Consider the following 14,488-nt stretch of genomic DNA (forward strand, 5'->3'; position numbering starts at 1 on the left):
ATGACGCTGGCTGTAATGATGAGCGTTGTAGCACATCTGACGGCGAAGTAGGAATCGAGAGAGTTGATGAGCTTCTTCAGCACGTAGGACAAATTGTTCAGAATGCTCTGGCGGTTGCAAAGGTTTCAGGTGGGAGCTTGGCTTCCGAAATTGTCGCGATGTCTCGGTGGTGTTACGGTGGCAACAGCGGTGCTATACATGATGACTACGGAAAGGGGAACGCTGTCTCACTCAGTTCTTGTGATCGATTTGAGCCTACATTTAATGCTTATCAGTGATAGTCTTGCTGATCCTTTGCGTTAAGCCGTTCGTTTCGTCACGGTAAGAAATCGCGCGGCGAGAAACGGCGTCACTGAGTGCCATGACTTGTTCTAGCACATGGGCAGTGAAGTCTGTGCCTCAATAAAGCCTGCAGGTGCGCCGTGCCGGAGGACGACAGTATGGATGATGAAGTTTGTGCCTTCACTACCACCTTACTGCAGTGGCTTTGTTTTACGGAAGCGGATGAGGCAATCCGGCCAAACTATTTTCCATCGGTTGAAAGCCGAACATTGAATTGACCGGAGCCAATTGACCTAGCCAATTGGCTCCACTCAATTGGCTACGCTTTGAAGGTGACGACACTATTGTACTGGGGGTGGCCTTCTAGTGACGCCGTTTGGGAGGTGCAGTGTTCGGGAGCACTTCCGTGGTTTTATCTGCCTCAAATCTTTCGCCGTGTTTTGAGAATGCTCCAGGCAACTAATCTTTGGAATGGACTTTCTTAGGGAATATGAAGCATTCTATATAGCTTCGGGATCTCCTGGTGACATTTTCACGCAGCGTACGCTCAAGCGAACGCAAAGCCTTCACGACGGCGTTGCCTGTTTCTGACGATTCCGTCACAATAGTACATAAAGAGGAATGCTCATCCGGCGTAGATGCCGCACAGCTTCGGCTACATCAACTTGTTAGCGGAGAAGCAGAAAGCTTCCTGCGCCACCAACGAAGCGCGAGCTTTAAAAGTAGCAAAGGCCAGAAGCAGTCATTGGTCACTCCATCCAGCTTACCCGCCGTGGTGGCTTCGGCATTGCACTTCTAAGTGCGAGAATGCGGGATGAAATTGCGGCCACTGCGGCAGCATTTCGACGGCGGCGAAATGCAAAAACACCCGTGTACTGTGCATTGGGTGCAACTTAAAAAAAAAAGAAAGCACGTGGTCATGTAAACTAATCCGGAGGCCCACACTATCGCGCGTCTCATATTATTATCGCGGTTTTGGCACGCGGAACCCCGTAATTAAATTTAAGTGAGCAATTTACTAAATTGTGGTTAATGTCTGATGAGCTGAAGACGGTGGTTAAGGGGTTGGCATTATGATGCTGAGCACTAAGTCCCGCGTTCGACCCCCGGCCCTTGCGACCGCTTTACAATGGGGGCGCAGTTCAAGGCGAGAATAAAGAACCTCATGTGCTCGAGATTAATCTGACGGGTTCCTCCACTACGGCAACTCCCATAGCTGCAGCATTGCTTCGGGACGTTAATCCCCAATAAATAATTAGTAAAAGCACGGTTACCGTCTTGAGTTTCGAGGGATATCTAAGACTACCTGCGAAACGAGAACAAATTGAAAGCACGAGCCAACGTTTCGACAAGCGGAATAGCCTTTGTTGAATGCGACATCGAGACAGGGTGTATAGGTGCGGTTCTCCTAAAGGGGAGAGACCGTAAGGCGGATGGGCGAGGCAAAGATCGAGCGTGTATTAACGGCGGGGCTATAGAATTGAAAAGAAAGGTGTGCTGCTGAACGTCAGTGGAGAAATGTGAGGTAGCGTCGAGTTTCAGCCAGTTGACGTGTCACTCACTCTAGGTTGGTCTTCTCATAGAAGGAGCCTCGATAAGGGGGGGGGGGGAATTATCTGCTCCGCTGGAGATCAGTAAGCTATCGTCCCTCTGAAAGAGACAATAAAAGTAGCAGGAGAAAATAGTGCTCGTGAAGAAAAAAGAAAGAATAAATATAGAAATAATTTACCAAAGGAATGAGCGAAAGAAAAGGGAGTACAGAACATTAATCACTATCCATTACAAAAAAAAACGACAACAAATGAACTAAGCAACCCAATGAAAAATAACTAAGTGGTACTGCGTACAGTTTGAAATTTAGCATAGCCAGGCGCTTCTATAGCTCTCTTTAAACGTTTATGCTCAATAGTTGCAATGTCTTGAACTTATGGATCAGGCACGATTCTCTATATTTTCTGCCTCGCGCAGAACGGAAATGTGAGTGTGAGTGTTATACGTTCATCAAGCGTATAACCTGGTTGGTTGAAATGCTCGGTCATGGCTTTGGGAAGTTGTTTAGCTGTGTCAGGAACCTCAGCAGTCATGGAGGCATTGCGGAATCAGGGTGTAGACGAGCCGTATGTAAAAATTCTGAAATATATCTATAGCGGCTCCACAGGTACTGTAGTCCTTCATAAAGAAAGCAACAAAATCCCAATAAAGAAAGGCGTTAGGCAGGGAGATACGATCTCTCCAATGCTATTCACAGCGTGTTTACTGGAGGTATTCAGAGACCTGGATTGGGAAGAATTGGGGATAAGAGTAAATGGAGAATACCTTAGTAACCTGCACTTCGCTGATGATATTGCCTTGCTTAGTAACTCAGGGGACCAACTGCAATGCATGCTCACTGACCTAGAGAGGTAAAGCAGAAGGGTGGGGCTAAAAATTAATCTGCAGAAAACTAATGTTTAACAGACTCGGAAGGGAACAGCAGTTTACGATAGGTAGCGAAGCACTAGAAGTGGTAAGGGAATACATCTACTTAGGACAGGTAGTGACTGCTGATCCGGATCATGAGGGTGAAATAATCACAAGAATAAGAATGGGCAGGTGCCTTTGGCAGGCATTCTGAGATCATGAACAGCAGGTTGCCATTATCCCTCAAGAGAAAAGCGCATAACAGCTGTGTCTTACCAGTACTCACGTACGGGGTAGAAACCTGGAGGCTTACGAAAAGGGTTCTACTTAAATTTAGGACGACGCAACGAGCTATGAAAAGAAGAATGATGTGTGTAACGTTAAGGGATAAGAAACGAGCAGATTGGATGCGGGAACAAACTCGAGTTAATGACATCTTAATTGAAATCAAGAAAAAGAAATGGGCATTTGCAGGACATATAATGAGAAGGGAAGATAAGCGATGGTCTTTAAGGGCTACGGACTGGATTCCAAGGGAAGGGACGCGTAGCAGGGGGCGACAGAAAGTTAGGTGGGCAGATGAGATTAGGAAGTTTGGAAGGACAACATGGCCACAATTAGTACGTGACCGGGGTAGTTGGAGAAGTTTGGGAGAGGCCTTTGCCCTGCAGTGGGCGAACCAGGCTAATGATGATGATGATGATGATAGCTGCGTCGACGTGATGTCCGTTTAACCGGACGTTCATTGATCGTCCCGTTTCACGGATAGATTGTTTCTTGCAGAAAGAGATTCAAGCATATAAATTACATCGAAAATAGTGCAAGTATAGCCAGTTTTCACATGTGAGTATAGCTTTTCGCACTGCGTTTCTTTTAACGTCACTCAGTAAGCCGTACAGTGGATGAGTAGTAGTCATAGTGCTCCAGACCTATCGATTGTACTATTGGTGGTCGTCATGGTCTAACTGTTGATAATTCCAAATATATTAACAGTATCATCAATAGCGCGCTATCGATATCTTGTACTATTGAGAATGCACTTTTGGTAATATGAGATTACGCAACGTACAGCAGGTGAATACTGCAACATGCATTCGCCGACGTTTCTCTCGTCCCAATGGCGTGAACTGTCTTTTACTGATAATCAGTTATCGCGAAATGTTTTTGTAATAGAACTATTAAAAGATTGCAGAACTATCGGTAGCACTGCAAATATTTATTTATCTATTTATTCAGCTACCTCACAGGCTCCCAAAGAAGTATTGCGCGAGGGGAGGATACAGCGAACTATCGCAATACTGTTAATTGTATTACTGACAGTTGGAATGAAAGAATTGCTGGGTTTTGCGCACCCAAACCACGATATGATTATGAGGCACGCCGTATAGCAGGGGACTCCGGATTAATTTTTACCACCAAGGGATCGTGCCCCGAATGCATGCACGGGACACGGGCGATTTGCATTTAGCCCCCACTGAGATGCGACCGCCACGGCCGGGTTTTGATTCCGTGACCTCGTACTTAGCAGCGCAACACCATGACCGTTAAGCCATGCGACGGGTTATTGATAGTTTCCTATCCAAATAGAGTACTACAATAGGTAGTTGACACTTGACACTTTCAGTAAACAAGCGCTTCTATCAGCGACCGATGCGGCGACGATTTCGTTTCTGCTTGCGGGCCACACGCTCACCGGTGACGCACCGCACGACGGCGTCGACGGTGATCTCCACGGGCCGGTAGAAGGGGCACTGGCAGCGGCCGAACGGCTCGCGCGCTCGCTTCACGCACACCTGGCTGGGAGACACGCGGCAGTCCAGGTCGTCGTCGCACCGCTCGTGCCGCTCGGGGCGGAACCGGCGCTGCGGTCCGCCTGCGGTGACGCGAGGCCGTAAATGCTCCGAGAGCGTTGTTCCTTCTTTCGCTGTTTTTGAAGAAATGCGTTTCCATTGAACCACATGCATTTGACGGACATTTGTGGGATATTCCGGACCACGTGCAATAGAAATGCCTACAAATACCAATGACAATACCACTCAGGAGATAGAAAATAGCCATACAAGAAGCAATAGACTGCCGAAAGACCTGAGGAAAACTAGGAAATCAATTACTGAGGTTAATCAGTACATTAAATGTATAAATAACGAGGTCCAAGATCATCTGAAGACCGTCGTGAACGTTAAAATTAGCTTATGACATGATGCCATTTATAAAGACATTGACATTGCACATCCTGTATTGCGCGAAGGCAAAATATAAATGGAATGTGATGCAAAGATTCCTTTGACATGTTTAACCGCGCAAAAGACGAAAACAGAAGAAAGAACAACACAGGGGCTGACTTCAACTAGGATTTATATGCAAAACCACCGGAACTGTGTACTTTATACACCATCAAAAAGTAATAAAAGATTCGTACGACGTCACACATCTCATGAACCCATATTGAATCACAGCCAGATACTTGATTTCATTTTTTTCAGGGCAATAGCTGGCATGCTGATGCACAAGTTACCCAGCCGTTCTTTCGTGTCGGCCTCTATGATGTTTGATAGTGTCATTGATGCTAGATATGTATTAAATAAAGGTAATTCTATTTTATCTACTAAAAAGTGATCACATTGGCGAAGCTTTAATAAACAATAAAACACGCCAGGGCACAGTTCTATACAGGTTCAATGAGTAGATCACATCATTAGTCGACAACGCTCACAGTCACAAATCATTCAGGTTCTCACCTCGCGCATTGAAAGATCTTCACAATTTCCTAATCGTACAGATGGATAAGAGCTCAATTATGTGTTTGAGAGTTTCATCATAATCATCCTCAGCCTATTTATGTCCCTGCGATCGCCCATTACCCCAGTCCTGCGCCAACCTATTCCAACTAGCACCTGCAAATTTCCTAATTTCGTCGCACCATCTATAGTTTTCTACAGTCCTTTACTGCGCTTCCCTTCTTCTGGTACCCATTATGTCACCCTAATGGCCCAACAGTTATCTAATCTGCGTGTTACATGACCTGCCCAGGGCCATTGTTTTATCTTAATGTCTATTATAATATCGTCTATGCCCGTTTGCTGTCTGATCCAAATCGCTCTCTTTCTGTATTCTAAAGTTATGGCTAGCATTCTTCTTTCCATCGCTCCTTGCGCCGTCCTTAACTTGTTCTCAAGCTTCCTCGTCAGTCTCCAAATCTCTGCGCCCTATGTCAGCACCGCTAAAATGCACTGATTGTATGCTTTCCTTTTCAATGATAACCGTAAGCTCCCAGTGAGCAGCTGTCAGCCGTATGCCATCCAACCCATTTTTATTCTTCTGTGAATCACCTTTTCATGGTCAGGGTTCCCTGTGATTAGTTGACCTAGGTAAACGTACTCCTCCACAAACTCTAGAGGCTGACTTGCGAACTTGAACTGTTGTTCCCTTACCAGTTTATTTATCATTGTCTTTGTCTTATTAATCTTCAGCGCCACTCTTACACTCTCCCTGTTAAGGTCCTCAATCATTTGTTGTAACTCGTCCGCAGTGTTGCTGAATAGAACAATGTCATCGGTAAACCGAAGGTTGCTGAGGTATTCTCCGTCGATCCTTACTTCTAAACCTTCTCAGTTTAATAGCTTGAATACATCTCATCCATACATACATAGCTCATACATCTCATCTCGCTCTGACCATAGTTTCAAAGTTGGTGTGCCGTCTTCACGTACTAAACTTTGCAGTAGTGCATTCATCCCTAGCACAAGCAAAGATTGGAACCACCTTCCCGCCACCGTTGCAGCCATCCTGGATACCGACGCCTTCAAAACCAGCATTCATGAAACGCCACATTGAATCTGTCTTTGTATATTGCACAAATGTTTTGTTATGTTCACCCACTCCTTTCTGTAATGCCTTCGGGCCCTGAAAGTATCTTAAATAAATAAATAAATAAATAAATACTTCTTACAAGCAAGCAGTGAATAGCATTAGAGAGATTGTGTCTCCTTGTCTGACCCCTTTCTTTATAGGTATCTCCCTACTTGTGTAGAATTAAGGTGGCTGTGGAATCACTGTAGGTATTTGCCCCGGTATTTACGTAAGCGGTCTGTACTCCTTGATTACGCAATGCCTTTATGACTGCTGGTATCTCTAATGAATCAAATGCTTTTTAGTAATCCATGAAAGCCATATAGAGGGAATTATTGTACTCTTCGGATTTCTCAATACCCTGCTTAATGGCATGGATGTGATCCGTTGTAGAGTTACCTTTTCTGAAGCCAGCCTGCTCCCTTGGCTGACTAAAATCCAATGTTGCCCTTATTCTATTGGAGATTATTTTGGTAATATTTTATTTAATACTGGCAGTAAGCTAATGGGCCTATTATTTTTCAGTTCTTTAATGTCGCCCTTTTTGCGGATTAGTATAATGTTTGCATTCTCCCATTTTTCTGGGACCCTTTCAGTCGATAGGCACTTCGCATAGAGAGCCGCCAGTTTTCCAAGCATTACGTCTGCTCCATGTTGGATTAAATGGACTGTTATGCCATCCTCTCCTGTCGCTTTTCCCCCCTTCATGCCTTGCAAAGCCATTCTGACCTCATCTCTAGTTATAGGAGGAGTTCTTGTATACTGCTCATTATTGATTCGAATAGAGTGCTCCTGAGTCCTCTGGGTAGTGTAAAGGTCAGTAGGAATTATTCCACTGCTTTTATGATACCTTAGAGATTTCTGAGGATATTACCCTGCTTATCTTTCAGTGCATACATCTTGGTTTGTCCTGTGCCAAGTTTCCTTGTCACTGATTTCAGGCTGCGTTCATTTTAAATGGCTTCTTCAGTCTTTCTCCCTTTATAATTTCTAACATCACTGATTTTCGCTTTGCTGAGCAGTTTTGACAGTTGCGCGAATTCTATCTTATCTCTTGAGTTGGTCACTTTCATTCTTTGTCGTTTCTTTATTACGTCGTTTGTTACTTTGGAGAGCTTGCCTACTGGTTGCCTTGGTGCCTTGCCTCCGGCATCAATTGCTACCTCTGAAGCCAGCCTCGTTACGGTTTCATTCAGTACTTCTATGTCATCATCATCATCTCTCTGTTCTAAGGCTAGATATTTGTGTGCAAGTACCAGCCTAAATTTGTCTGCTTTTACCCTTACTGCCTCTAAGTTTACCTGTTTTTCTTGACCAATTTTATTCTTTCTGTTTTCAAACTGAGGTGATTCCTGGCCCTCACTAACTTTTGATCAATATACTTAAGCCTCACCGATTTGTATAAGTACGTATAAGCCTCACCAGTTTTTCTAATCTCACTAAGGCCGGTGATATCCCAAACAATGTCTAATAGTTCCTCAAAGAGTCTTGCTAAGCTAGCCTCAGTCGACAGAGTTCGGCGGTTAAAGGCGGACAGGGTCAGTTTCCGCTGGCGGCCTGTCCGGACTCAGAGATTCACAGCACCCTCTGCTACGTTGCAAGTCTGACCGCCGCCTTGGTCAGTGCTCTACAGCTGCTGGGGACTGAGGGCCATTGGTTAATTGAGGAGATCATGGGGAGGTTGTGGTCGAATACTGCACCAGGGAGGCTTAGTGGGCCTTCCTAATTAGGTTGTACCTGGATTAGCATAGCCCCACTCGCTCTCGGCATCTTTCATCGGTGTCAGGCGTCACTCCAAGCCTGCAGATGTAGTGCACTGAAGAATAAAAGAAGGAAGAGTGGAAGTGAAGACGTAGACGCTTTGACCTTCGAAGTTATAATATTCATTTAGGCCTGCTCGCGTTTATTACGTATATGTGTTTCCTCAGAAACAGAACGTATATATGTACGTGCTGTACGTACGTACTCGGTACGTGTGTGTGTTTCCTCAGGGAATGAAAAACACGAAGTAACGCTGACATATAAACGCGGAGAGAAAAGGAACTGCGGCTATTATAGACAAATCTTTAATTTGCATTATGTTCCGAGTTCGAAAAAATAGTGTTGACCACACTGTCCAAGTTTTTTGAATAACACAACGTCATTATATCTTCACAATACGACTTTCATTCAGGTCTTTAAACGCAAAGTGCTTCGCTATACCAAAAGTCGAACAAAAAACAAACGCTTGCCTTATGAATGTTGGATTTCTCCAAGGCATTCGACAGAATTATTCGTGACACCGTATTTGAAAAGCTATATTGTCCCGGCATTGGCAGTGCTGTTCTAAATATAATAAAGTTATTTATATAAGGGGCAGCAGTGTCTACCAATAAATCGAGAGTTGTCTTCACCCACGAATGTTAAGATTGGCGCACCACTAGGTGCTATAGTTGGTCCCATCTTATTAATTATTGTGATTAACCATATCGTCAGATTCGACAGCTCCGCAGATTATGTCACTTATACGCATGATACCAGTCTATTCTTTTAGTAAATGGCTGACAACCTAGTTGTACATACTAAGGAGGGCCGGAATAAAGTATATGTATGGACTGTTGTAAATTTCCTTGGCACAACCTACTCTGAAGCCTAGGCTGTACTACCCAAGCCAAATCAAAATAATATGAAATGTCTCATAAGTTAACCAATAACTCTCCGACCAATAAAACTCCCGTTCTTGTTTTTTACGAAAACATCTTATGGGATTACCATACTGAACAAATACGTCACACACTTTGGAGAGTTACAGGGATATTGCGTAGGTGTCAGCATACAGTATCTGTAAAGCAAAACTTACTATTGTATAATGCCCCTTTTACATCTCATTTAACTTATTCGCATCTGGCTTTGTTTACAGGCTCTAAGGCAACATTAAATACTCTGGTTACACTGCAAGAACATCTTCTAAGATCTATTGCAGGTGTCCCCTACATCGCGTACACTTGAAAATTGTTTAAGGAGTACAGAGCCTTGAGGGTCGACAACAGGTAAGAATAATTGCTTTTGTCGGCTTTGAGATCACATATAAGCAACGGCAGTAGATTCATACTTATTTTAGTTGATTGGCAACCTAATCCCGCCTGTCGCCTTACTCGACATACTGAAAACTAGTACACGCCAAATCCTTGGTATAACTACTGACTTCAAACTCTTTGTTTCTGTCTTCCAAATGTACAAAAAAAAATAACAGATTTCTGGGCTAGCTGCTTCTGCGTAACTTGAGGTATAGCACCAGTGGGGGCGCAGGTCCTCGACTCGTCGGTCGTCTTGAATGTATATTTGCACTATACCTAAGGTTATGCACTTAACAAGTGTAGATTAACAACTGACAGCTTACGCGTTCTTTCTAAAACTGCGTTAGAGCGGCAAGTTAGGCTAGTTGGCGGACGTTCATCTTGCAATACTGGGATTACTGCGCTAAGAAACACGGGCAACAGAAGAAGAAAAGGATAGGATGCGCGCAGCCCTGTCCTGCGTGCATCCTATCCTTTTCTTCTTAAGTTGTCCGTGTGTCTTAGCGCAGTAACCCCAGTATTATAAGATAAAACTGCGTTATTAGGATTATCTGCTGACTGTGCTATTTAAAGAGTTATGGTTATTGGTTTCGTGTTACGTAAAACTGTTATTTATTCAAATTACAGTGTTTTAGTTCGTTCTTGTACTATTATTTTCAGAGTTTTATTTATTCTTTTAGATAAGTAGGCCACATGTGCGTTTGCTTGTGCACAGTTGCTTTCTGCTGCCTGTGTTTCTTTTTCTAGTTTTGAGGTGACGGGGCCAGTCAGGCTTCCGTGAAAGAGATTTTTTCTTATCAAACCAACCATTTCCTAGGTTTATTTTATATTATACCATGGAGATAAACTACAACTATTCATGTCGGTGGAACCGTCGCATAAAAAAAAAGAATAAGAAAGAAAGGTGTCCAACAGGACATCCTCCAGACGTGGCTTTCAGAATTGCGGATGTCGATGATCAACAACGTATTTCATGTCCACTGCAGGACCAAGGCCTCTCCCTTCGACCTCCAATTATCTCTGTACTGCGCCAACCGATTCCAACTAGCGCCTGCGAGTTTCTTAATTTCATCACCCCATCTAGTCTTCTGCCGTCCTCGACTGCGCTTCCCTTCTTTTGGCACCCATTCTGTAACCCTAATGGTCGACCGGTTATTTAACCTGTGCATTGCATGACCTGTCCAGCCCCATTTTTTTTCTCGTAGTTTCAATTAGAACTTTGGCTGTTCTCGGTTTCTCTCTTATCCACACCACTCTCTGCCTGTCTCTGAACGTTACGCCTAACACTCTTCCTTCCATCGCTCTTTGCGCGGTCCTTAACATGATATCGAGCATCTTTATCAGTCTCAAAGTTTCTGCCCGATATGTTAGCACTGGTAGAATGCACTGATTGTACATCTTTCTTTTTAGTGATAATGGTAAGCGTCCAGTCAGAATCTGACAATGTCTGCTGTATGCGCTCCAACAAATTTTTATTCTTCTGTAAATTTCCTTCTCATGATCTGGGTCCCCTGTGAGTAACATACCTAGGCAAACCTGTACCTTCACAGACTCTAGGGGCTGAATGCCGATCTTGACCTCTTCTTCCCTTGCCAAGCTATTGAACAATACCTTTGTCTTCTGCGTACTAATCTCCAACCCCGCTTTCTCTGTTAAGTTCCTCAATCATTCACTGTTATTTGCCGCGAGTGTTGCTGTAAAGGTCAGTTTTACCTGCAAACCGAAGGTCGCTGAGATATTCGCCGTTGATCCTTACTCCTGAGCATTCCCAGTTTAATAGCTTGAATATTTCGTCCAATCAAGCCGTGAATAGCATTGGAGAGATTGTGTCTCCTTGACTTACCCCCTTTTTATTTGTGTTTTCTCCTTTTCTTGAGGAAAATTAAGGTAGCTGCGGAATCTCTGCAGATATCTTCCAAGATATTTACGTTGGCACCCTGTGCTCCTTGTTCACGTAATGGTTCTGTGACTGCTGCTTTACCTACAGAATCAAATGCCTTTTGCTACCTATCAATGCCATATAGAGAGGCTCATTGCACTCTGCATATTTCTCGATTACCGGGTGGATGATATGAATATGGTCGATTGTACAGGTATCTCTTCTTGAAGCCCGCCTGTTCTCTTGGTTCACTGAAGTGTTGCGTGTATTCTAGTCGAAATTATCTTGAATATTTTGGAAGTAAGCTAATGGGCTTATAGGTTTTCAATGCTGTAACGTCTTCCTTTCTGGGAATTAGTATAATGTTGGCATTCTTCCACTTTGGGACTCATGAATTCATGAGACATTTCGTATATAGGGCCGTCAGTTTTCTGAAGCATCATGTCTCCTCCATCTTTGAATAAATCGACTAGTAGTCTATCTTCTCTTGCCGCTTTACCTGGTTTCATGCCTTGCAAGGCTCTTCTAACTTCATCGCTGGTTATGGAGGAAGCCTCCGTAACCTGTTAATTACTCCTTCGAATGGAGGTATCGTGGCTGCTCTTGCTTTCGCACAGGTCAGTGTAGAATTGTTCAGCTGTTTTTACTATATATTCGAAATTTCTGACGATATTACTCTGCTTATCTTGCAGTGCATACATCTTGGCTTGTGCTATGCCAACTTTTATGCCCACTGATTTCATGCTGCGTCCATTTTTACTGCTTCCTCACTCTCACTAACCTTTTAATTTCGAACTCGCACCCGATGTTAAAGTTTGCATATTCCTAAATTTGTTAAAATTTGTATGCACATCTAAGCGAGGCTTGAAGACGTACATTTTACCTTCAAACATCCAGGAAAAATTTAGATGCAGCATTCGTATATATGGCGTTGATGGAATATCCATTGGACGTTAATCAGCTGTAATCACCTGTAAGGGTTTTAGACGGTGGCTTTGGAATGTGTCGTTTCTGTACTGTACCTGGTTGGTATGCAGCGCACAATAGCTCGCACCAGAATGCAGCGCATTGTTCGCAGTGTATATTCGCAGTACATGTGACATACACTGAAGGATACGCACGAACGCACACGCACACACACACACACATGATGCGCCGAATGCATGCCGTGAGCAAGGCAGAGCAGATGCATGGCATGAGAACGAATGCTCAGACGCACTGCCGCCTGGAAGTAGACTGGGCAGTTTCTGCGAAGGAGGGACATTCCACCATGTAATAGTATCAACGCCAATTCTTTCAAAAAATACTAGGCGCGGGAGAATATCAGCTTTTTTAAAATACCAATCGAATACGAATAGTAAGCATCGAATATGGAATGGTAAAACTGGTGCACCTATATTTCAAGCAAAAATATTTATTTCAGTATAATGTGCCACCACGCCCTGTAGTTACTAGCAAAAAAATAAACCTAACTATAAGGAACAAAGGCTCACTTTTAACCACAACTCTGTTAATCGTCATTAAACGAAACTGCTCGAATAGCTTCCCAAGTGGGTGAAGACAGCTATTTAGCCGAGTTTGGTCAGCATTCCAGGCGGGTAAATGCGCCTAAGATTCAAGGAGGAAGGAAAGGATAAGACACACGTCTGACCCCTTAAGATAGTTAGAACCTGGTTGCAGACAAGCTTTTCAAGAATAAATGGCTGCTATGTGATTGTAGCTTTCCAAGAACGCTAAATAAATGGTTCCCAAGAAAAATAGAAGTTGGGGAAAATAATATGAGCTAAACTAAGTTATATAAACAATGGCCCCCATCCCCACTTTTATGCCCCAAAACAACGATCTCTTTATGAAGCCAGGCGCAGTCGGGGTCTCTGTTTAACACTGATCTCCTGCGATAACTTAACGGGCAACAAACACACACTACACGAGTGTTTTTGCATTCCGCCCCCATCAGGATGCAGAATTACCTTCGGGCTTTTCCTTGTTTTGCAGGACTGTGGATTGAGACTGGGGAGCATCAACGTAGATGTATAAACAAGTCAGGGGAAAGAAAACTGATATTCCCATATCAGGAAGATAGTTCCTGATAGAATAAAATTTTCGGGGACCTCATGCGCTACTAATCTGCTTATCATTTTCGACCATCAGAAACGCGTCGTCCGGAAAATACAAAACTTACCTGGCAGTAAGTATGCCAGCTTTGTATTCAAAAGGTACCGGTTGCTTATTGTTAATCAGGCATATCAAAAGAAAGAAGCCCTTTATATTGTGCCATTATTTAATAGAGATGAAAGACAATTTTATTGGAAATGTTTAGCTACCTACCACTTACAAATGTATGTACACCTACTATATACCAGTCTCCGGAATAATTACGGCATCCAAAAGCTTACATTCAAAATACCTCTGGTATAAACTCTCCACTCAGATAGTCTCGAAATTGCATTGGAAAGATACATTCCCCATAAATTTATTAAATGCATACATGACCTCCTCCATATATGTATAGATTTTTGATTGTTACTGTGAACTCAAGTTATGTTTTTTTCTGGCATGCTTAGAATACTACTTTCAATATTCCTTAAATATTCTGCAGTAGTCATTCTACTTTGTCTATAGCTTTTTACTGCAGCGATCGTGCTTGATTATTCTAGGTGCGTTAGCGCACCTTTAAATTGTTGGCCTTTCCTTGTATTTCTATTATGCATACTTTCTCTTTGGTGTACTGGACTGACTTACTTTGACAATATGCTTGTTGTGACATTGTACTTGTGCATTGATAAGTGTACATTTTCTCTATTTCTTAATATCATAAAATGGCAAGTATGACTTTAGCACGCACAGCCGTTTTTGTTAACGCAGCTGAAGGACACGCTGCCGTCAACTGCCGAGTCTTATTTTTTTTCTTTAGGCTGCAAGAGACGAAGGGCTTAGTCACGTGGTGTACCACCTTCTGGCTCCCTTCCTCGGTTTCTATGTCATCGACCGAAATACACTCGTACTATTATTATTATTATTA

At 43.3% G+C, this 14,488-nt stretch overlaps 1 protein-coding gene across 3 annotated transcripts in view; it reads right to left on the bottom strand.

The window, feature by feature from the left end:
- The window catches only part of LOC135913204 (uncharacterized), a 215,514-nt gene that overhangs the window by 124,534 nt on the left and 76,492 nt on the right, over positions 1 to 14,488 (bottom strand). For 2 of the 3 annotated variants that reach the window (XM_070533436.1, XM_070533435.1), the window contains exon 4: positions 4,376 to 4,555. In XM_070533436.1, the coding sequence (XP_070389537.1) occupies positions 4,376 to 4,555 (180 nt within the window). The remainder of the gene's footprint in view (positions 1 to 4,375; positions 4,556 to 14,488) is intronic. The other variant, XM_070533434.1, reaches the window with a different exon arrangement.

Source organism: Dermacentor albipictus, chromosome 2 (assembly GCF_038994185.2).
Source record: "Dermacentor albipictus isolate Rhodes 1998 colony chromosome 2, USDA_Dalb.pri_finalv2, whole genome shotgun sequence".
Taxonomy (NCBI): Eukaryota; Metazoa; Arthropoda; class Arachnida; order Ixodida; family Ixodidae; genus Dermacentor; species Dermacentor albipictus.